At 35.8% G+C, this 23,974-nt stretch overlaps 2 protein-coding genes and 2 long non-coding RNA genes across 6 annotated transcripts; 3 read left to right on the top strand and 1 right to left on the bottom strand.

Moving 5' to 3' along the window:
• Window positions 1-253: 253 nt before the first annotated feature.
• On the bottom strand, window positions 254-2,894 carry LOC140005258 (uncharacterized). Of its 3 annotated transcripts, none has more exons than XR_011813054.1 (5): window positions 2,598-2,894; window positions 2,396-2,488; window positions 2,181-2,259; window positions 1,032-1,088; window positions 254-709 (listed from the first exon to the last, which is right to left on the bottom strand). It is a non-coding gene; the product is annotated as an uncharacterized lncRNA (long non-coding RNA). The 3 variants fall into 3 exon arrangements; XR_011813053.1 differs by having other exon boundaries at window positions 2,202-2,259; window positions 2,598-2,889; XR_011813055.1 differs by having other exon boundaries at window positions 2,202-2,259; window positions 2,620-2,888.
• Window positions 2,895-9,109: 6,215 nt separating this feature from the next.
• LOC140004912 (uncharacterized) lies at window positions 9,110-11,405 on the top strand. The gene is made up of 3 exons (XR_011812723.1): window positions 9,110-9,413; window positions 9,523-9,609; window positions 9,724-11,405. It is a non-coding gene; the product is annotated as an uncharacterized lncRNA (long non-coding RNA).
• Window positions 11,406-12,790: 1,385 nt separating this feature from the next.
• Window positions 12,791-16,059, top strand: LOC113739897 (protein SIEVE ELEMENT OCCLUSION B). The gene is made up of 7 exons (XM_027267305.2): window positions 12,791-13,063; window positions 13,171-13,278; window positions 13,366-13,814; window positions 13,903-14,012; window positions 14,264-14,406; window positions 14,522-15,004; window positions 15,195-16,059. Exons 1-7 carry the CDS (start codon window positions 12,857-12,859, stop codon window positions 15,810-15,812), a joined length of 2,118 nt encoding a protein of 705 aa, XP_027123106.1. The 5' UTR covers window positions 12,791-12,856; the 3' UTR covers window positions 15,813-16,059.
• A 3,908-nt stretch (window positions 16,060-19,967) lies between these two features.
• Window positions 19,968-22,154, top strand: LOC113738359 (leucine-rich repeat receptor-like serine/threonine/tyrosine-protein kinase SOBIR1). Its single transcript, XM_027265534.2, has one exon. It carries the CDS (start codon window positions 20,132-20,134, stop codon window positions 22,070-22,072), a length of 1,941 nt encoding a protein of 646 aa, XP_027121335.2. The 5' UTR covers window positions 19,968-20,131; the 3' UTR covers window positions 22,073-22,154.
• The last annotated feature ends 1,820 nt before the right edge of the window (window positions 22,155-23,974 follow it).

Raw genomic sequence — 23,974 nt, 5'->3', positions numbered from 1 at the left:
ACATATTCTGATGAAGATCCATTTTCCCTTCCCTGCTTCTTTTCATGGCCTTCTTTTTTTTTGTCCCATTTCTCTTGCTGTTTAAAATGGGAACTTGAACATAATCAAAGCAAGGCCATTAGAAATTTGTTGCAATTGTGAGAAGCTAATACAAAGAAAAATCAAAGATTGCTTAATCTTGCCTTCAAACCAAACTGTTCCATTTTCACCAAAATTATGCACGAATCTAGTTTCTTGTTTTCATGAAGCTCTATTTGTACTCTCAAAAGTTTCCATTTAACCATTTAATGGTGAGATGAGGAATAGAACCCGTAAAGTAAATTTCACAAATTTAAATATGTAAACAAATCGTTATAATTTACAAAATAAGCAAACTTGGCAATGGTTATTCGATGCATACGACAAATGTCCACTACCTAAGGCATGACAATGTGTATGTCAGACGCATCCAAACTTGGCAACAAAAATATCCTGAAATAAAAGCTTATATGCTATCTTACACAAACAATACAGACAGTCTAAATGAGCAAGAAATATAGAGTAAACCTCCTGAATGGCAATCATTCTTAAAAGTTTTCTTACAATAACAGCATAATGGTCAACAACAAATTTAGTAAGTATTTAAGTTTCGCGTAGTTGTATAACTCCATAATGCTTAAAAGTAAGAATTGACCACCATTTTTTCTTTCTTCCCTCGCTTGACAAAAATCTGAGCAGAAAATCATAGAGCAGATTAGTATATATATGACGAGTAAAGCCTACAAAAAATTGCCCACTTAAACAATTTTTTCCTCAGTAAAATTTGAATAATTCTTCACGTTTCTTGTTGTAATAAAAGATAATTAAATAAAATAAGAGACCGAAAAAACCTTTTATACTAAACAAAGTAGTATTTATGATTCCAATATAGTGAATTAATGGTGTGCAAATAGTGAAGGACTGAAAGGATGAAATTAAGAATAAACCATCTAATAGTGACCATGCTCAACACAAAAGCAAGATAAAAAAAAAGGACTACATTTTTAACTTACAAAGTTTGTTATTCCATGAACTGGTTTCAGAGTGACTGCATCTTCAATCATTTGCACCTTTAACATGAACAAAGTAAATTAATAACATAAAAGAATAAAAAAAATTAATAACATAACCAAAAGTAAAATAAAAAGAAGATGACTTAAGAAAAAGGATCTAAATGCAAAGTAATCCTAACATCTTTTTTGTTATTTTAGCTACAAAAAATTCTCTTTACCTTTTCAAGAAATATAAAGAAATTGGAAAGACCAACATATTACCACACCAAACTTTTAATTGCCCATAAACATTGAAATCATTTTCACGAAAGGTAAAGTCTAAATAAGCAAGAAACATGTAGTAAACCACTTAAATGGCAGTAGATGGTAAGAAATTTCTCTACAATAACAGGCTAATACTCAATCTGCCATATTTACTCTATATTCACTTTATATTCTCAAAATGTTATCCCTAGTAGATGAATTCAAACCAATCTTCTAGGAAAAAAATAAACAAAAATTTAACCAAAAAAGGTATTCTTGTAAACCTAAAATAAAAGGTACTCATTTAAAAGAAGAAAGGCCGGCAAGATTCATGCATATACAAATATATAGGGAACATGTACTTAAAACGAGTATCTCAACTAATGGCTCATTGATCAGTTTTAGTGCTTTTATCAGCAACTAAGAAAACACAAGAGTATTTTTTTTCTTTTGTTTTAAAGAATCCATATACACTCTCCGGAAATGAGAACCAAAACTTCACAAAGGAAAAAAAAAGAAAAATAGTTTTATCAAAAATAAAGACACGAAAAAATAACTAAAGTTTTCAACAATCATTGACATGAAATTTGATCTCCACAAATGGAGACTTTGGGTTGGTTACCATATGGATTGTCTTTTGTGAGTCAATAATTGAACGCACCCTTGCACATAACAAACCAAAAAAAAAAAAAGCCATCAGATGAGCCACGAAAACTCCATTTTTCAAAGGTTCTCGACAACATTGTCCTTCAGTTTCTCTACCAAGTAATTTTTCCATCTATAATAAATATCATACAAGTTTGTATAGGGGGCTCTAGAGACCCAAAAGAAAGAAATAAGTAACATAGAAAATACTTAAAAAAGAGTACAAAAGTTAAAAAAATGAAAAAATAAAATAGAGAAAACCTAAGATGAAGAAGGACGAACCCCAAGGAAGCAAAATTGCAAGCAATGTTTCTCGGTGATGATCTTCTCTTGGCTGCATCTATCTTGGGAGAAAGCATGGATAAATAAATAAGGAAAAATATAGGCAAAATTTAGATATTAACCAGGTGAAAATTTTTGGGGAATAAAACCAATAAATATAGAAAGGAAATAAAGATTAAGAGGCAACAAAGAACCTGATAGTTTGGAGATAGATTCTGCAAATTTCCTTGCTTCTGGAGCTAAAGATGATCAAGTAGAGAGAGAAGATCTGGAGCAACCCTATTATCCTACAAAGAAAAAAAAACCACAACAAGCCACAATGTTAAGACAACTAAATCGGAGAACAAAAAGGAAAAAAAGGCTAGAGAAGTTTAGGCAGGGGAGGAAAGAACAAACTCTTTAAGTAAAAATATCGAACCCGTTTCGGAGAAAATATGAAGAAGAGGAAGAGAGGATGAGGGCTTTCTGAATAAAGAAGTAGAGGATGGGTGAGAGATAGAGAAATGGGAAAGGACGGTTTTGTGAAACATTGAACCCAACGCAAGTCTCACCAACTCTGAGTTCTGACAGTATGTCAATCTACCCACATGGGTAATGGGTTTCTTCCCCTAAAAAATAATCAAATCTGTGGTTAAATAAAAAAAAAAGTTCCCTGCAGAGAGCAGAGAGCACGTGGTTAAGCTGGAGGGTTATTAATTTACACGAGTAACTGCACTAGGAAAGAAATTTGCAAATTCACACAAGTAGGACAATCTCTTCAATTAATGATGGGAATTCACATGAGCAGACGACCATCAATTGGCCAATGACAGTACGCCATGTCAGCAATTGGAATCCAATTGAAAACCTCCCCATTCCCCAATAGACTAGATATGTTAAAGAGGTACAAGTACAATCTTTTTATTACAATAGAAGAATGAATATTTATTAGCGTAACCATCCCAACTAATTTTCTTGTCAAATTGTCAAGGACAGCCTCAAATAATATGAGTAACTTGCATAAGTACAACATCACATAAAACCTCATCAATATATCTACCAATGCGAAAAGAAACTAGGACTTATTTAAGTACACGTACCTCTCCGCTATTGTTGAACCATTGCAACTTATAGGGCTTATGGTAGTTGGTAGTAGCCAAGTTCAATTTCTCCACCATATGTGCACTTGCTACATTCATGCAGCTCCCGGGGTCAACCACTAAGTTACAAACCTTGTCTTTGATATGACAGCATGTGTAGAATATGTTTTCGCGTTGTAACTCATCCACACTAATTTGAGTAGCTAATGCACATCGAGCTACTAGACCAACGCGATCTAGTGTGGGCTGCTCCTACTTGATCTCCTCTCCTTGATCCTCAACCAAAGGTGACATTTCCTCATACTCATCCTCTTCATCCATTAGCACTTCCCCAGTTGGCAACATGCTCATGGTCATTTGATTTGGGTATTGAGAAGTAATGTGACCAAAACCTTGACACTTAAAACACTTAGTGTCTCGATTTCTTGGTTTAGGTGCATCTTGATTGGACTTAAAACCACTTTTTTGCGTTGGTTTGGAGGATGAGGTATTCGACTTCAATGCACCACTTAGTTTTGCCGAATTTAATACCTTTGAGGGGCTAACCTCTCTTCCAAGTGTCGGATTTCTCCAATTTCTGGGTTGGAAGTTGAAGTTTTGGCGAGTTATACCCCTTCTCCTGAGCCTCTTTTCAACCTTGATAGCTTTGTTCAATAGTTCACCCATGTCAAGGTAGTGTTGGAGCTCTACAACATTTGCAATTTCAGCCCTTAGTCCCCTCAAAAATCGAGCCTTGGTTGCCTCTAAATCTTCATGAACATCAGCCCTCATCATTGCCATTTCCATCTTCTTGAAGTAGCCTTCAACTGTCATACTACCTTGAGTGAGGATTTGCAATTTATGGTACAAATTCCTATGGTAGTAATCAGGTATGAAGTGCTTTCTCATAACCCTTCTTAACTCTTCCCAAGTTCGGATGGTCGGCTCCTCATTCTTTTTTTGTTTGATGCGAAGTTGATCCTACCAAATTGCTGCATAATCCATGAATTCTATGGCTGCCAGCTTAACCTTTTGAGACTCCATGTAGTGGTTACAATCACAAAATAAGTTCAATCTTTCTTGCCCACTCCAAGTATGTTTCGGGGTCCGATTTACCTTGGAAGGTAGGAATTTTCAGCTTTATTCCTTTAAGTTGGTCATCTTGATGCTTAACTCTATGCTTATGTTTCCTCGGCCTTTGTTCATCTTCCTCATACTCCCTCTTCAAATTGGAGTCACTGAGTTCATGCAATGAGATTTTTCCTCTAGTTTTCTTAGATAAGTTCTTTGATGATTCCATTTGTTCAATTTGCTCCTGAATGGACTCAAACTTGCAATCGAATCTTCTTTGGATTTCATTTCACATAGTATCAATTTTAAATGCTAATTGAGAAATGGTAAGTTCATTTTCGTGAACCATGTTTTTTTTAATCCTGCAAAACTCAACAAACGTTAATAGAAAATGCCTCACTCACTCTCTAATGTGTTTCACTCGTGCTCGTGTATCATTTAAGTGTATAATTCACTCAAATGATCTCACCAGACACTTCTCAAGTCACTTGATTGCCTCTCTTGAAGAAATCAGAATTTTCTCAATGAGATTCAATCAAACTTTCACCAAGTTTCACACAAGATGGTAGGGATTTTAAACTGGAAATTTAGAGTGAAATGGACTGAATAATAATTCAAAACAAGACACTAAACATGCTGAAAAAAATACCATATTTTGTCCGCACAAGGTGACTCAAATTTTGGAAACTTTGGACTTTAACTAGCGACTTGAATTAGGAAAATAAGACTAGTTGGAATCCAAGACTGATGTGGACTCCTTTCGGGACCTCTTAGACACACAATTTATAGGTTGAAAAAGACTCAAAAGACACGAATTTAATGGCTGGACAGATTGCAAAACTCGATTAAATAAGAAACAAAATAGCAGAAATTTGGAAGCCTAGAATTGCTCTACCCGATTGTACCCTTGGCTGAAATTTTAGAAGTTGAATCCAATTAGTTCTTGGATTTATTTTGGAAGATAAGCTGCTAATTTTTGGAGTAATTTTTGTGTATAAGCAGCTAGCAGAATCTAAATTGGATTAGTTATGTGATGACTAGGATTTGTTTACAATCCTAAGTCAACTTGGTTTCCCAAATCAGATTTGCTTTCTTGTTTGAATCTAAGAGTGATCCGACTTTTTGTTCCTTTTTTTTTTTTACAAAAACTATTTTTCTTTTCTTTTCAATTTTGAATCAAACACTCAAGAATTCAAACCGCAACAAGAAACAAGAATTAGCCGCTACTTTGTTCAAGAAATAGGAATTAGGGTTTTGCAAGAATTTCAAGATTTGAAAACTTTTGTTCAAGAATTCAAGAAACCTGAATATTTTACCCAAGAACTTCAAGATTTGTCAAGAAAGTATCCAAGATAATTCTAGAATTCAAGATTCTTATCAAGAAATTTCAAAAGTTCAAGCACTTTCAAAAACAAGATTGATCAGCCATGGTTTGACACCAAAACACAAAAGCAGCCACGAATTAACTTCAAGAAACCAGTTACGGATTCAACAAGAACAACTACTAACCAAAATTTTTTTTTTCGGACGACCAGTAACGGTGAATAGTGCGCTACAGTATCGTGAACATTGCCAATAAACAGTACCGGTGCACAGTATTGTGAACAGTCCGATTTTTTTTTTTTTTTTTTTTTTTTACTTTAAACAACTTCATGACTCAAGAAACAAGATCACAAGACACGATGCAACCAACAATTGATATTCGGGTAGCAAGGAAACACACGAACAACACTAGAGGATGCAGACAGCAATTAACGATGGAAACAGCAAGAACAACAAGGAAAAACTTAAACAACTTTACTAGGATAACACGACCAAATTTGACACAAGAAAAACTTACTTGACACGAACAAGATATACTTGAATTCGTCAACTAACTCTGATTACCAAGCTGATACGAACCCGCCCGAAGGTATGAATTCGTATCCCATATAGTCCCGGATCTAGACGAAGAAAATCAAGTTGAATTGCGAAATAACACTTGACCCTTCTAAACCCTAGATTGTGAACCTTGAATTGAATCTCAACCCATAATCGAATGATTTAGTTAACCAATGTTAAAGGTAGAAGAACGCCACAACCAAGGTGTATACTTGATTGATAAGTTCAAATTGAATAACTTAAGAAACTCTCAAGTATTCAAGAAAAACTCTTTTGAACAAGAGAAGTGAATAAAACTCACAATTTTAATGTAAAATCTGACCTCTCTAAACGTTTAAGAGATTGGGCTATTTATAGCCTGACATGACTTTAAAACCTAATGTGATTTGGAATCATTTACTTGAAAACCTAATTTGATTTGGAATCATTTATTTGAAAACCTCATGTAATTTGGAACCACTTATTTCCTAAAATTAATGACAAAAGTCGGTCCACTAAAAACCCTAATTTTGGCCGAATTTATTAAAGCAATTAACAACTAAATTTAGCAAGGTAATTTAACATTAAAACCCTTGCTTAAACAACACCAAGATAAACGACTCAAATGCTAATGGACTAAACCAGAATTGAACGTTTTAATCTTCGAGCAAATCTTCCAATTTTGCCTCACTTGACTCGACAACTTGAATGAGAGTATAACGAGTTGTTTCTTCCTCCTCAAGCCCTTGAATAACATTTGTATGGCCAACTCTATCATGTATAGCACAGATTAGGGCTTGCATTGACTCCTTAAGCTTCTTGACAGGAGCTCTAGTCATTGGACCATCTAGCTCAACTTGGACTCCACTCGAAGTGCCTTAGTCAACCGTCCCTCTTGCATCACTTACTCTCTAAAAAGTAAGTTTGAGATATAAAGTAGTAATTTATTTATTTAAAAAGTAAGTTTCATATTTATTCCAATTTATTACGTTAACTTACTATTTTAAATGAGAAATTTACTTCTTTTTTTTTTAAGTATTATCCTATTTAGGTGGATAAGTCCAACTAATAATCAATATGATTGAACGCTGAACGTAAATGTGTCCGAACCAAGATGTGTTAGGTAAAAGAACCCTTTTTATGGCATATGAACCTTTGCACTAAACATCTAATTAAGAGCACTATTATGAAAATCAGACCACGCAACTAAGTTAATTTGACCGATTGAATTGTGAACCAATCATTATAACAATTTTATATTAAACTGAAATTTTTTAAAAAAATTCGGTCAAGAATTGGTTAAATCAGTCAAAATCGATAAAAGCCAAACAATTCAACTAGTTGTTGCTAATTATTTTTTTATACTATAGTATTATTCAAATTATTTAATATTAAAATCAAATAAAAATCTTGCAATATTTCTAAGATCTAACTTAGCTGATAAGGATATTAATCAAGTGACCATGAGGTTTTAGGTTCGAATGAAACAATTTCATGTTTGATTGTTCCAATTTGAATTTCAGAAATTGAGATTAATTTAATACTCACTCTCTACAAATTGTGAAAATGAAGTTATATCCTACACGAAAAAACTGTATAAATTGTAAGTGAATGTACATCGTCTGCTCAACAATGAACATTGCCTTGTAATTCTTTTTTTTTTTTCTTTTTTAATAGAAAACCTAACACATTATCAATAAGCAATATCATCCAAGACAATCAGTATACTATTTAGCCGCACAACTTTAATTGGAACTTACGAATATTCCAAATCTCACCCCATCCATTCAAAATTTTGCCTTAATTAATTGGATACTTTCCAGTCCCACATTGGATAAAGAGTGAAATTTGGGTGAATTTCCAAATGTATAACTTTAATTGCTTTTGCTTTTGGCTTCTAAAGTGATAAAGAACGAATTAACTAATTTAATAAGGATCACTCCTTTTCGTGTGAAGTTGTTTTCAAGGTTTTGATGATTACTAAACACAAAAATTAATCCAAAGACTTTTACATTTTGCTGATGTTTGGTTGCTTATATTTGCAGCCTCCGAAAAGTTACGTTTGTACTATTTAATTATTTATTTAAGCAATGAAGGAAATAACATCTTGCACCATTCCACTCTGCACTGACATGAGATCATATGCTTTCTCCTGGATTCTTCCAATTGTTCTGTTCTTTGTTATCTCATCTTTTCATTTTTCTTCTTTTTTTGGAATTTGGATCATCCCTTTTGTTTTTTCATTTTTTAATTACGTTTTCTTCTGAAATCTTTTTATATCATTTTAATTTTCTACTCTGAAATATATATACAAATCTGATCATAAAAAAAGAAAAAGAAAATTTGAAACTCTTCTTGAGTCAAGATTGGTAGAGTAGCTAGTAGTACTTTCATCTGGATTGCCAGAGTTTTTGTAAAAAAATATACTGCAATAATTTAATATATGTGGGATAAAAAGGTGATTAAGAAATATGGTTATGAAAAACGTAGAATTTTTCTTTGGAAATCTGCAATCCAAACAAGGCTATTTTTCTGTATGCCACGCCATAAGACATTAAGCATGATTAGTTAGTTCCAAACTGCCAAGTATTACTTGAAAGTGAAAAAAAATTGGTTAAAAGAATAAACAGACTCACTAATTTGCCTTTGAGAAGTTGTTTAAAGCTTTAACTGTAGCTGCATCTGATTAAAGCTGTCAATTAATTGTAGTTTTGTTGGAACTACAGCTTAGCTACAGCTTTTGGGATGAATTAATAACCAAATCATGCATCCCTTTATTAATGTAAAGACATTTTCAGGGGCCACCAAAGGTGAATTCTCATCCAAATAGGAAAATTGGCTTTGGAAATATGTAGTCCCTGCAAGTAAGGTACTAGATTCAATCAGGCTTTGGAAATTTGTAATCCCTTCTTCTGGTCCACTCTGTGTTGCTTCCAATGCATGATAACAAAACCACTGCAATAAAAAATCCATCCTGTTCCTGTTACATAAGTATCCAAAAGTACCCAAAAAAAAAAAAAAAAAACTGCTATTCAGCCCGCTAACACTTAGCAATTGATCAGGCTTGACCATGGAATGTTCTCAGCATCTTATGATACTGCAATTCTGAAACAAATTGAGAAAACTCATGATCCTGAGAGCCGCGAGCTGGAAATCAGACCTATTCTGCATATTATCGAGGCGATTCTGCAACACATCTCCCTTAGCATTGATGGTGTTACAAGTGTGTGATGTCTCTTTTTATTTTTGTATCATTGTGCATACCTTAGTTTATTCATCTTTAGTTGGCTTTGCAATACTGACGTCAATTTGTTCGTTATATGATGTTTTAGGGGACGCCTCATGGAGATGCTGATGCATCGGAGGAAATTACAGTATTGGCTGGCACAGAGGGCACATTGGATGGATTCACTTATAAGGTCCAGAAAGTTTGCTCGCTCTGTGTTTCGTTTCTACTTTTCTGCATCCACATCTTAAAAGACAGAGGCCTGAGAATTGGTTATGAAAAACTTTTTGTGGCTATGTTTTGGCAGTTGGTGTACAAATTCTCTGTCGGCGCTTCAACAGTGGCAATCTTGAACATGCTTTGTAGCCATTCTTGGGTGCAAGGTTAGTGATATCATTGGCAGCCTTTGCTGAAAAGTACGGCGAATTCTGGCTCATTGGAAAGGTGTTTGCCACAAATCCACTCGCCAAGTCTGTAGCTGTTCTTAGAAAAATGCCACATATCTTAGAGCATTCCATAGCTATGAAATCCCGGGTTTGATGTGATTAATTACCTTACTAGAGCAACGATGGATATAATTAAGCGCATCGCTGAGTTCAGGAGACTCCCAATTCAGTACAGATCAGACATACCTGCGATGGAAAATGCTTTAGATTATGTTCCTATTGCTGTATGCTGGACCATAAGAAGCATAAGTCTACTAGGCATGAATTACAAGTAAGTGTGTCAAACGGATTGATTCCATCCAAAACTTGAGACAATGGGTGTAAACCGAAAAAGATAATGGGAAAGAACATTAGCAAAGAACGTGTTCGAAGGATCAATTCTTTGATCACCGAGGAAACTCTCAGTTACTCTTGGACTAATCTAAAATATGTTTGGTTCTTTTGGACCGGATTGGAGAGGATTTTTTCTCAAAGATGGAAGTTCAAAAGAACTTCTTGATGACAAAATTTTGTAGGAGGTACTGAACGTCCTCATGCTTTAGCATCTGCTATATCTTTATCTATATCTGTACCTATAACTCTATAGGTCAAAAGCATGAATACATGCGCAGAGTTGATTGCAAACATCCATTGGCACTTTTGTAGAATAGCAAGGATTAGCAAATGTAAAGAAATATATTCCAATGCATATGGACATGCAATCTTACTATTTAGAGGAAATTTTTGTAACACAATCAAATTTTTTAATGAATAGCATTGAATGCATGGTAAAAATATCTTATAATAACAATTATGTTATCCAAATAAAAAAAAATCTTAAGAGAGGTTGAAGTTAAAACTTTCTGTCAAGGCAAAAGTTAGCTGAAGGAGGAATAATATATGAGATTTTATCAAGAGCTGGCAGGGGCAAGAGGAGGACTCTTTGCAAGAACTTCAAAACTTAATAGGGGCTGAAAATGATTTGGAAAACTTAAGAGGGTGCCAGCGGTTTCAACCAGTTTAAGTTCTGCTTGAAAAAGAGAAAAATCTATACAAGATTCCACTAAAAAATACAAATTCCTGAAAGAGATTGGCTAGTGTTTTATGAAAAAGGAACCTGTAAGATATAACAAAAAACATATATTTTGTCTGCAACAGCAGTTCTCTATACACTAGTCTCAATTTTTGCAGTTTGTGTAATACTACTCAATAAACTACTCTGCAGCATTTAGAACCATATTTGACTTGACAGTCATGAAAACATGCCAACATACGCCACTAAGACAGTTGCAACCTAGCCAGCCTATGGTGGTGGGGAGGGGGTATCACCGTATGGTGGGGTCCCATCCGGATGGAATAGTGAAAGTTAGATGAACATTCAAGTAGAACATTGATTGCTTTTGCTTTTGATTACTAAAGCGATAAAGAACTAAGTAAGGTAATTAGATCAATCTTTTCTGTCACGTGAAGTTGTTTTCATGTGTTTGATTACTAAACACGAGTTTCCAAAGACTTAAGACTGCTGATGTATGATTGCTTAGGTGAGCAATTGCAGCCTCAGAAAGTTTAGTCATCAGTAATTAAGTTATTATGAAGCAATGACAAGGAAAGATCTTGCGTTTGCTGCACTTTTTACCTCGGATTCTTCCTGTTGATCATTTTTTAAATTTCTTCATCTTTGTTTATGTTCCTGCTTTAGAATTTGTCTGACCCTTTTGATTTTGCCTTTTGATTTGATTCATATCTTCTTCTGGAAATACTTTAGCATGTTCATCAGATTCCTAGTTTGAAACATCAGACAAATCTGACGTATGAGGTGATCGCTATTCCACTGGTTTGATGCATCTATCCAAATCTGAGTAACTAGATGTGTAAAATAAGCAGTAATTGGTGTCAATACTAATTAGATTGGCTCAACTCTTCTATAAGTTTAAGCAAAACTTGACAAAACTAGCTAAATGTGATGTGCTTGATGAAGTTTTCTTCCTCCAACATCCAAGCAAAAGATTTCGAGTCTCAAGGAGTCATACTCTCCACATGCTTAAATAGTTTCATGGATGGACAATTAACAAAGTTTTCAGATGGTTAGTTAAATCAAAGTGCTTAGTAGTACAAAAGACAGAAACCTGAAAAAGATTAACACAAAAAGAAAAATATGGTTCTTGAGGCAGCTCTTTTCAAATTGCTGCAGCCAGGGACCTATGCTAACTGAAATATGTATCATCATTTTTCCATTAAATTTAGGTTAAGAGGAATTAGACAATTTTATGTAGAGACAAAAAAAATCAACCATCACCTTGATAATACCAATTATCTTTCATTATTTCCATTTCTTGTCTTGGTCCAGTAGATGGAAATGTTACAGTGCTAGTACGTTACACCACACTGTATCTACAAAGACCTTTACTGTAACATTTTTCTTGCTCTTTGCTGCCTGGAAAACTACACAAATAAAAAAAAAATTGTTTCAGGTAGAGCAGTGACTGGATTCGAAAAACTAGGAACCCTTCTTGAGTCAATGTTTATGAAGTAGCTAGGAACACTTCATTATTTCTTTAACACCATGAGACAGTAAGAAGCACCAAAGTTTTAGTTTTAAAACGTCAGTGTCAGTGGAAAACATAAATTACAAAATAAACAGACTAAATAATTTTCTTTTAAGGAATTGCTTAACACTGTACCTATAGATATATCTGATTACTGTTTAAGATTAATCTATTGCTTTGCTGGAAAACACCCCTTTTTGGTTCACTTAATCATTAACTCATGCATCCCAAGCTTTCCTACCGGAAAGCCATTCTAGGGGCCACCAAAGGTAAATTCTTATCCAACTAGCAAATTTGGCTTTGAAAATTTGCACTCCCTACAAGTAAGGTATTAGATTCAATCAGGCTTTATATCCATTATGCCTCCTTCTAATCCACTATATATACCTTGGATTGCATGATGAAAATGCCACAGCAATAAGAAAATCCATCTTGTAGCATAAGTATCCCAGAACCAAAAAAAAAAAAGATGGCAACTGCTATTCAGCCTGCTAGGAATAAGCAAATGATCAGGCGTGACCGTGGAATGTTCACAGCATCTGATGATGCTGCAATGATGAAACAAATTCAGGCAACTCATGCTCCTGATGGACGTGAGCTTGAAGTCAAACCTATTCTGCAAATTATCGAGGCTCTTCTGCATCACGTCTCCCCTGGCATTGATGGCATTGTTAATGTATGCTTCCATTCTTCAATTTTTGCATTATTGGCATGCCTTAATTTAATCATGTTTAGTTGGTTTATAGGTACAGACTTTAATGTTATTGTTATGCGATGTTTTAGGGCACACATCATGAAGGTGCTGATGAACTGGAGGAAAGGACTGCACTGGTTGGCATGGAAGGAATTTTAGATGGATTGGCTTATATAGTTCAAAAAATTTCCTGCGAGGTTGATTTCTATGCTTCTGTATCCACATTTTAACAAAAAGTGCCTCGAAAGCAGTCGTGAAAAATTGTTTGTGATATGTTTTCGCAGTTAGAATGCAAATGCTCTGGTGGTGGAGATATGCATGCAACGACAATGGCAATCCTAAACATGCTTTCGAGCTATACCTGGGATGCAAAGGGAGTTCTATCATTGACAGCCTTTGCTGTAAACTATGGGGAATTCTGGCTCATTGCAAAGCTGTTTGCCACAAATCCACTCGCCAAGTCCATAGCTGTTCTTAAACAGCTTCCAGACATCATGGAGCATTCCAATGTGCTGAAATCCAGGTTTGATGCAATTAGTAACCTTATCAAAGCAATGCTGGATGTAACTAAGTGCATTGTTGAATTCAAGGAACTCCCAGCTCAATATATATCAGATGACACACCTGCAATGGCAGTTGCTGTAGCTCATGTCCCAGCTTCTGTTTACTGGACCATAAGAAGCATGGTGGCTTGTGCCTCTCTGATAACAAGCCTACTAGGCATGGGTTATGAGTAAGTCATTCAACAAACATACACTGCCATAACTTTAGATTAACTAATCTTGGATGTCAATTAACAACTTTACATTGCGCAAGCACAGGCTCATTGGATCTACCACAGAGACATGGGAACTCACAAGTTTAGCCCACAAGCTGAGCAGCATACATGGCCACCTTAAGACACAGCTAGCCAATTGCTTTCAACACATTGGTTAGCGTTTCTAAGTATTTTACATTTCAACAAAATCCTTTGACAGAAAAGCACTTTACATGAAAATTAAATTAGGGGAAGCTTCTAACTCATCTTACTCTTAAAAATGCTTTCATTGCTTTTGTTTCAAAAAGGTTGAAGATGATGCAGTAGGCAAAGTATTACCAATCAGTATCCAAAAACTTAATCGCTTTCCAAATAAGTTAGCACTATTCTCTGAATTTTACTAAAAGATCATGATTCGTATGCAGCTGAGAAGAGGCATCTTGAATACTTTCAAATGCTGGTGCATCTTTTCGAGGTACCACATTTGGAAAACTTGAGGATTCTCAAGGCATTGATCTATAACAAGGATGACCTACTACCTCTTGAAATTGGCACTTCTAAGACAAGGGTATTTCACTGATTAATTGCTTTCTGACACATATCCATCAATTTTTGTTGTCCTCTCCTTTTCAGTTCATTTCTTTTTCTTTACAGTTGGATCTTATTTCTAATCATTGAAACAGGCACATGTTGATGTGTTGAGAAGAAAGACTGTATTGCTGCTCATTTCAGATCTAGATCTCTCCCAAGAAGAGCTTCCCGTGCTCACACATATTTACACTGAAGCACGATCAAGGCCAGAGTTCCAATATGAGATTGTATGGCTACCAATTGTGGAAAGGTCAGTTACATGGAATGAAGGATATGAACAAAAGTTTAAGCAGCTGCAGTCAGCAATGCCGTGGTACACACTGCATCACCCTTCCTTGCTAGAACCAGCTGTAGCTAGGTACATCAAGGAAGTGTGGCATTTTGAGAAGAAGATGATGCTGGTTGTATTGGATCCACAAGCTAAAGTGGCTTGTCCAAATGCACTGCACATGGTGTGGATATGGGGAAATCATGCTTATCCCTTCACCCTAACGAAAGAGGAACAATTGTGGAAGGAGGAAACTTGGAGGCTTGAGTTATTGGTGGATGGCATTGACCCTGCAATACTCGAATGGGTAACTTTTAACATTTCTGCTAGATAGATCCAGTAAACTAAAAAACGTATGCCATATGTGTGAAATATTGAAATTTAAAAAGCAAAATTGTTCTGATATGCAGGGCAAAATGAAACTAATGACAAAGTTAGCCTAATTTTAGCCCAGATTGCTTAATGAGGAGAAGTAATTTTTTGTTCTGTTGCTACAGATTATACAAGACAAATTCATCTGTTTGTATGGAGGGGCGGACATCGGATGGATCCGAAGCTTCACAACAGCAGCACGAAAAGTTGCTAAGGCAGCAGGCATTAGCTTGGAAATGGTTTATGTGGGAAAGAATAACACCAAGGAACGTGTTCGAAAGATCAATTCTCAAATAACAGGGGAAAATCTCAGTCACTGTTGGAGTGATCCAACGTATGTTTGGTACTTTTGGACCAGAGTGGAAAGCATGTTATATTCAAAGATGCAAAACCAAAAGACTGCTCAAGATGATAAAATAATGCAGGAGGTAATGACTATCCTCAGCTTTGATGGAAGTGATGAAGGATGGGCTCTAATTAGTAGGGGCTCAGCTGAGATGGCCAGAGCTAAGAGTGAAACAATGTCCCAAAGCCTTGAAGAATTCACAAATTGGGAAGATGATGCAAAAGAAAAAGGTTTTGTCCCAGCACTCAATGACTACTTGAAGCGCCTTCACACGCCACACCACTGCAATCGCCTTATCCTTCCAGGGACTGCTGGCGGCATCCCAGAGCTGGTGGTCTGTTCAGAATGTGGCCGTCAAATGGAGAAGTACTTCATGTATCGTTGCTGCACTGACTGAGAGACATCATGCCTCATACCTGAATTATCTAGTTTGTGTCATAAGAATTAATCCATATTATAATATGGTAATTCTGGTTTGCAATATAGATCTGATATGATATTCCCATCAGGTTATTGTAAGGTATCGGTTTGAGTGCTTTTATGTACTGTCTAGGGCACCTGGGCTTGTAGTTGCTCTAGACTAAAACTATATCTCATTATTGGCTTTGGTAATGTGCTATAAATCGTTTAAACATTATCATGGAGTTCGGCATGATTTAACATCTTATACTTTGATGGCGTAATTTCCCTTAATGGGATCCTGTAAGCCTTTCTAAAGCTGCAACTCAGCCTGAAACTATATCCAGAGTACAGGAGGACCTTGAATTTTAGGCTTGCGAATGAGAAGAGCAAATTGAAAGCAATCTTCCATCATGTTATAGTCAAATGGCATCATTGTTTTATTTCTGCACAGTAAAACAGACTTTTCACTAATAAATGGAATGATGAGGAAAGATAATTTGCTAGCACTACCAAAAATGAAGCAAGCAACAAAACAAGATAGCACGTAGCAGTAATCAGTCACCAATAAATTTCTGCAAGCTTTCTATCAAGAAGAAAAGTTCATGTATGAGTTTTCCATTCATGTTAAAGAATTTTCATGGATTTTACCAACCTTCTTCTTGTTGTATAAAGACAAAAAGATCATTTATTTATTTCTGAACTGAGTAAGTTGAGTTGTGACTCAAGACTTGGCTGAAATCAGTGGTCATACGCCATATATTATTGGTCTAGCCGTCCCTTTATGAAGAAAAAACACCGAAAAGAGAATATAATGGGAGTGTTTGGATACACATATTATTCCAAATAATATTTCGCTTGCATCATAAACACATTTCCCAACCCACCTTTTTATATTTCCAATCAACTTTTTATCTCACATACATCACATCACAAATAGTGCTGCAGTAATTATTCCAAATAATATTTCAAATAATACTCTATCAAATTATTTGCCATCATTTTCAATATCTAGGACAAAGTCGTTGATTCTGCAGTTGGTGATTAATCGTCTTTCCAATCTACAAGAGTAGGAGATGTAGCCATAGTCCTAGTTAAAACTTTATTGGTACAGCAGATCAAGTCCAAAACTTTTGATATCCACTATGTTCGTCAGTTGTAAGATATTAAGATGATACAAATAAGTATAAAGCTATTAGGATCCATACCCTCAATCTGCAAGTGCTGGCTCGTGAGAATTACAGAATGCTGCATTGCTGATGCAGGCATGTAGCTCCTCCGTCTTTGCTAGGCATATAGAAAACAGGTAGCAAAATGTTTGTATCAGGTCATTGAATCAATGCTGCACCATTGGATGATGGCTGACTCCGTCTGCAACTTCTTGTTAACCCCGACTTTTGATAGCTTTCCTTCAAGCTTTATGATGATAAGGTGTGGAACAATTTTTGCAAGCAGAAACATGAGCAATTCAAAGATATGTTTCTTTGAATCTTTCTTCAGGCTTGTTTGTTTCAATAAAATAAAGGGAATCCCTTGAAGATCAATGCATTGATCACTATGTATTCAAAAGATTGCAATGGCAAAAGAAACCAAAAAAAAATGAAAATCGAATTCTACATGAAAAGTGCAATTATAAATTCTTTTTGCTAAGAAATGTTTATGTAACATGGAGTGTATCGTCCAACCCAAACTAAATATCAATAGTAGCTTCTTTCCACCAACAAAACAGTGCTTGAAAATGCAGGAGTTGTGCTGTTTAAGTGAAAATTGAACCTTAGAAGTTTCAAGATGTTCTCAAATAATGGTAAAATAAACACTGATGAAGAAAGGAACAAAAACTAAACAAGAACAGCCTATTCTGATTAGTGCCATGCTTGCAATTAGCACGAGTGTTGGCCTTTTATACTCCTAAGATTTTGAAGAAAGTAGCCAAAGCTTGCCACCAAAGGTCCAAAGTCATTACATTGATTAAAGAAAGGAATTCAATTCCCACCAACTCTCCTTTCTTTTGCCCCTCACTTTTCTTTTTGTTAGGAAGCCTAGTACCAAAATTCATGATGAGTGTTCCCTCATCAGGGTGAAAGAGTTGAAATGACAAGTTAAAAGAGTTGTGAAGCGTAAACATGCCCTTGTTGATAGACACATTGATATTGTGACCTATGCAAATTTGGAAGGATGTATATATATATATATATATATAGAGCATTTATATATATTTCTTTAATAATTTTTTAATAAGAAAAAGGCTAATTGCTTCAGAAAGAGACTATCTATTTGTTAGTTGCTTGGAAATATAAATAAGTTCGGCTAGTTTTTGAGATTCTAAGTAAATAGATAACTGAATATATATAAAAGGCTTTTAATCTTAATGGCTATAAGAATTACTTGCAAGGAAGGCATTCACTCAAGAAATGAAAAACTCATTGAGCAGTGCTGCCAAACCACACCCTAGTTGGAGGGCTGTCCCAACTTTTAAGGAGGGAAGAGTCATAAAAAGAGGTCTCACCAGCCCTTAACTGCGATGCAACATAATTCCTACAACTCATTCATTTTTGGATGCTCAAAACAGCTCTACCCCAATGTCTCGGTTTGGAACATTTTTTCTTATTAAATCACCTAGAAATGGTGGAGAACCAGTCATAGACTCTGACTTATTATTTATTACAGATTTTCAAAGAGTAAATGATAAAGAGGGAAAACAATACATTTTTAAGACAATGTAAAAAATATCCTCTAATGATAGAACTTCAACAAATGATGTCATGAATAATTCCTGCCTTCGATTCTTGGATGGCAAAGCTTCAGAGACTCGAGACTCCGGTCTTGAAGGGGCAAACCAATTAACACAGGCCATTCTTGTGCCCCCAAGCCAACGTTAGTCTTGACATAAGATTTTTCCAAGTCATTAGAGCGAGGTGCAGTTTTCTATTCAATGAGATGTTGCTTTCATGGTGACCGATGAATATAAAGCTAGACGTAGAATTATTCTATGAATTTTAAAGAGTTTATCATTGGATAAGTTTATTTACATGTGGAACTTTATAAGCCAGTTAAAATCAATTAATCGAAATTTGTAATTAAACCCATGATTTAACCTGTCCAGCATGACATGCACAGTGTCCCATCACTCGAAGACTTGATAGGCACAAGAGGGTGTAGAAGTACAAGGTAGTCCATTGGTTAATTTCTCAAATTTTAACCAATGTAAAATGTTATTAGGCTTTCTAAATGTGATTAGACTTGCATCTCTCTCTGGGCGTTACAAATACAACTGTACCGTGTAACAGTGGCGGATTTAAGGTGGGACGCGGGGGGCATGGGCCTCCGCTGCCTCCGTAAATTCCTATAATACTTGTAGAATTTTGATATAATTTCAAGTGTGTCTCCAAAATTTTTTTACAAAGGAGGTGAAAGGATTACATGGTCTTCTAAGTTGATTAATGAACTAATACTCTAAAAGAATATGTGAGTCACAAAATTCCATTTGAAGTGAGTTAAGAAAAGGTTTTTCATTTCTGCTTGTTAGTGAATATTCTTTTACTTAAAAAACTAAAAAAAGAGTCGGTAAAAAATTTTGTGCTCGGATTGTCAATTATTTACATTTTATTTACACACACTGATTTACTTGCATCATCAACACATTTTTTAGTCACATTTTCATCTCATATACATCATATTAAAAAAGTGCTACAGTGCTTTTTTACAAAGTTATCTCAAATAATTTACAATCCAAACACACTGCTCTCTTCCATTGAAAATTTTTTCTCGCTCCGCTGCCTGTAACGTAGGCGATTACATACATAGACGTAGACATTACAGTAATGAATACAGGCAGTAATACAACAACGTGCATAAACACAACAAATTTACTACTTCTAATGCAATGCATCCCAACAGTATGGCCATCTGCTGCATTTTACAATTAGTCTGCCAATCAAGGAGAATCCCAACACGTCTTAGGCTAGCTGACATGAGTGGTCGGTAACACGAGGTTGGAAAAGGGAATTAAATAATAAAAAGGAGGCTAAAAGGGAGAATTCAGATGTCAACGCTATGAGAAAACCATCCCAAATTATTTGAATTGGACCTAAGGTTCCACTATATGGGCCCAAATGACCTAACATTTCCAAAGTCCTTAGTCCAAGTCTACTCCGCCTTCAACTATATTATATTACGATAATCATAAAAATTGCAAACCACCATTCCCATTCCCTCCTAGCCAGCACCAATCCAAGCTCAGATCACCATTTTTGATTTTTCTTCCTCCGCTTAGCCACCTCTCTTTGGCCCTCCTCCTCCCTCCAAGGCTGAGAACCAATGGCCTTCAGCCTCGCCAAATCCCACATCATTTTTCTCACCTTCTTCACTCTAATCCTTCTTGTTCAATCAAAGCTGAGTCTTGACAAATCAGACTATGAAGCAATCTCGATCATTCAAAAAGACTTGGGCATTCATGGTCAACGCCGTGGCCTAGAGTGTCCCTGCAACTCTGCTGGGATAGTCTGCGAACGGCGAATCTCAAACAGTTCAGTTGTGCTTAAAGTCACACGAATTGTTTTTAAGTCTGAGCAGTTGAGGGGAGTTTTGTCTCCTGCAATTGGTAGACTCTCTGAGCTCAAAGAGCTGTCACTGCCGAACAACAAACTTCTTGATCAAATCCCACCTCAGATTGTCAACTGTCAAAAGCTTCAAGTTCTAGACCTGCGAAACAATCGACTTTCGGGCAAAGTTCCGTCGGAGTTATCGTCCTTGATTGATCTTCGGGTTCTTGATCTCTCTTCTAATCAGCTTTCAGGAAACTTGAGATTCTTGAAACATTTTCCTAACTTGGAAAAGCTTTCTCTGGCAGATAATTTGTTTGCTGGGAAAATCCCTCCCTCTTTGAGATCTTTTCGGAATCTTCGGTTCTTCAATATTTCTGGAAACAATTTACTGGAAGGTCCTATCCCCGTCCCGAATCAAAATGGAGATGATTCCTTATCAGAGTCCACAGAAGTTAATATTGTCCCAAGACGATATATTTTTGCTGAAAATTCATCAAGGAGTAACAAGACCTCAGCAATAGAACCTGCAATGGCACCTGGGGTGGGCTCAAATCAAAACTCAACTCAAGCTCCATCACCATCCACAGCCACGGTGGTGCACAAAAATCATAAGAAGACTAAAAAGAAGATTGGAGCTTGGATTGTTGGGTTTTTTGCTGGAACTGTTGCAGGAAGTATATCAGGGTTCGTGGCATCTGTGGTTTTTAAGATGTTGAAGTTCTGGATTCAAGGAGGGGATACGGACACAAGTCTCGCAATTTTCAGTCCAATGATTAAGAAAGCTGAGGACTTGGCTTTCTTGCAAAACGAAGAAGGAATTGCAAGACTTGAAGTCATTGGTAGAGGAGGATGTGGAGAAGTATACAAAGCTGAGTTACCTGGAAGCAATGGTAAGGTGATTGCCATTAAGAAGATAATTCAACCCCCCAGAGATGCTGCGGAGCTCGCCGAAGAGGAAAGCAAGGCCTTGCATAAGAAAATGCGCCAGATCAAATCAGAAATTCAGACTGTGGGTCAAATCAGGCACAGGAATCTACTTCCTCTTTTAGCCCATATGCCGCGGCCTGACTGCCATTACCTTGTGTATGAATTCATGAAAAATGGAAGCTTACAGGATATGCTGCAAAAAGTTGCAGCTGGGGAGAATGAACTAGATTGGCTGTCCAGGCACAGAATTGCTTTAGGGATTGCAGCCGGGCTTGAATATCTCCATGTGAATCATAACCCACGTATAATTCATAGGGATCTCAAGCCTGCAAACGTTCTTCTTGATGATGACATGGAAGCTCGAATTGCTGATTTCGGGCTGGCAAAAGCAATGCCAGAAGCTTACACACATGTTACATCTTCAAATGTGGTGGGGACCTTGGGATATATTGCACCAGAGTATCATCAAACACTCAAGTTCACAGACAAGTGTGACATCTACAGCTTTGGTGTCCTGCTGGCTTCTTTGGTGATGGGAAAACTCCCATCAGATGAATTTTTCCAGGAGACAGATGAAATGAATCTAGTGCTTTGGATGAGGAATGTCATGACCTCAGAGGATCCAAAGAGGGCAATCGATCCTAAGCTCTTGGGCAATGGATACGAGGAGCAGATGCTCTTAGTCCTCAAGATTGCTTGCTTTTGCACATTGGAAAATCCCAAAGAGAGGCCTAATAGCATAGATATTAGAGCTATGTTATTTCAAATAAAGTATGAGAAACGTTAAGTCATGTAATTATGAATCTATGAGTTGCGCTGTCCAAAGTGCAACACATTTTGATATTGATAATAGGATATTTTGTGTGCAAGTGTATCAAGTTATTTGTGATGAAAGATTACCAACTTGATTTTTTCTACTTTTTACTTTTCAGTTTAATAATCAACGGGTTAATTCCACTTTGCAGCCTTCAATCGTACTTGAATCAACACTTTAGTCTCTAAAATATGAAATCTATCACACCTTAACCCCTAAATGATGAGTTTATTCCACTTTAGTCACCAAAGTGTAGAATTTATCCCATTTAAGTATCAAGTCTATTTCATTTACATCAACGATTTTACTTTAAGTATGACTAATTTTATATTTTGAGCATTAAATTGGCTCATGTCAAGATTTAAGTGTGAATAGACCAAAACCAAGGGCTCAATTGAAAGGACAACATACACTACGCTGGGACACAAAAAACCATGCAACTTTGAGACACTTGTTGGACATAATTAGCCTGATCACATTCAAACTTAGAGCAAGTAATCAGCAAATTCTATTGGAGCATTCAGAACAGGAAGTACAGCTCAAATCAATCATGTATTATTGACGTGAAAATATAATCCCTTACAATTAATATAAGTGATTTTAGCCTCTAACAAATAAAAAAAATTATTCATTCTGGACGATTCCTCGCATTTTTATCTCTCCCTCTCTCTCTCTCTCTCTCGTCTTCCCCTTCCTTCTCCCTCTTATGCACACCCTTTTAATTCCACCACCATCCCTCTTATTTGGGGTTCATGAAAATCATGATCGAGGTCAATGGTGGCCTCTTCAGGATGAAGCTGAGTAACTTGCTAGTATGTCTGGTGGAGTTTTTGAGCAGTTAGGATAGGACAACGAGGAAGGCTGCTGCTCAAGCTTGCCTTGGCAAAAGAAGGGGCCTTACCCGAGTTTAAAGCTGCATCTGCATCTTTGAAGACCTTTGAGGCTGAAAGATTTGACAGAGATTCTGGAACTGGGTTTCAGATTACTTTCTAATTTGACTGCTAGCTAGTAGTATAGCAGTACTAGTACCGGTTAGTTGATTTCATGTGGCAGGAAGGAGTAAGAGGTGGTCAGCAGTGGTGGTGGGTGAGAATGGTGGAAGGGGGTGGTGGTGGAACAAAAAGGGTTATTATAATTTTATCCCCTAAACTATATCACTACTATCAATTTACCCTAACGTTATTCTTTAATCACTTCATCCTCGCAGGTATTTCAACTCAATATGTTAACAAATTTTGGATAAAAATACGTTTTTGTTTTATAACATTACTACATTGTTATTATCACTTTATCATTTTAAATTATAGTGATACAATCGTTTTACTCTCTAACATTATCCTATCATTAATTTAACCAGTATGTTCAAAAAAATTTTAATGTATTTACCTTTTATATATATATAATTAAAAATAAAAAAGTCAGAATAGTTATTCTTTCTTTTGTTTTTTTTCTCTTCGAGAGTTTCAAAAACATAAAAATAAAAGGGTTTTCTCAAACTTTTTTTTTCCATACTTATCAATACTAGGGAAAGAAAAAGAGGTGGGACAGAAAGAGACAGAAATTAGGTTTTGCAAAGAAAAAAATATAAGGACGAATCTAATATTATTGTATTATTTTAACATTGTCAGAATTAGGATTGAAATTTGTCGGTAACAAGAAAAGTAAAGTAATTTTAAAATAATAAACATATTGAATTATTTTTCCTTCGTATTTTTTTTTTTTAAAAAAATTGAGCTCTGTCTTTCTCTATCTTTCTTTTTTTTTCAATATTAATAAAATTGCCAAGAAAAAAGAAATTAATATTTTGACATTTTTTTTTCTTGATATAGAAAGGAAAATAGCCATTCTAGATTTTTTTATTGTTTTTGTTATATA

This window comes from Coffea arabica, chromosome 4c (assembly GCF_036785885.1).
Source record: "Coffea arabica cultivar ET-39 chromosome 4c, Coffea Arabica ET-39 HiFi, whole genome shotgun sequence".
NCBI lineage: Eukaryota > Viridiplantae > Streptophyta > Magnoliopsida > Gentianales > Rubiaceae > Coffea > Coffea arabica.
This window is presented reverse-complemented; position numbering and strand designations above follow the sequence as displayed.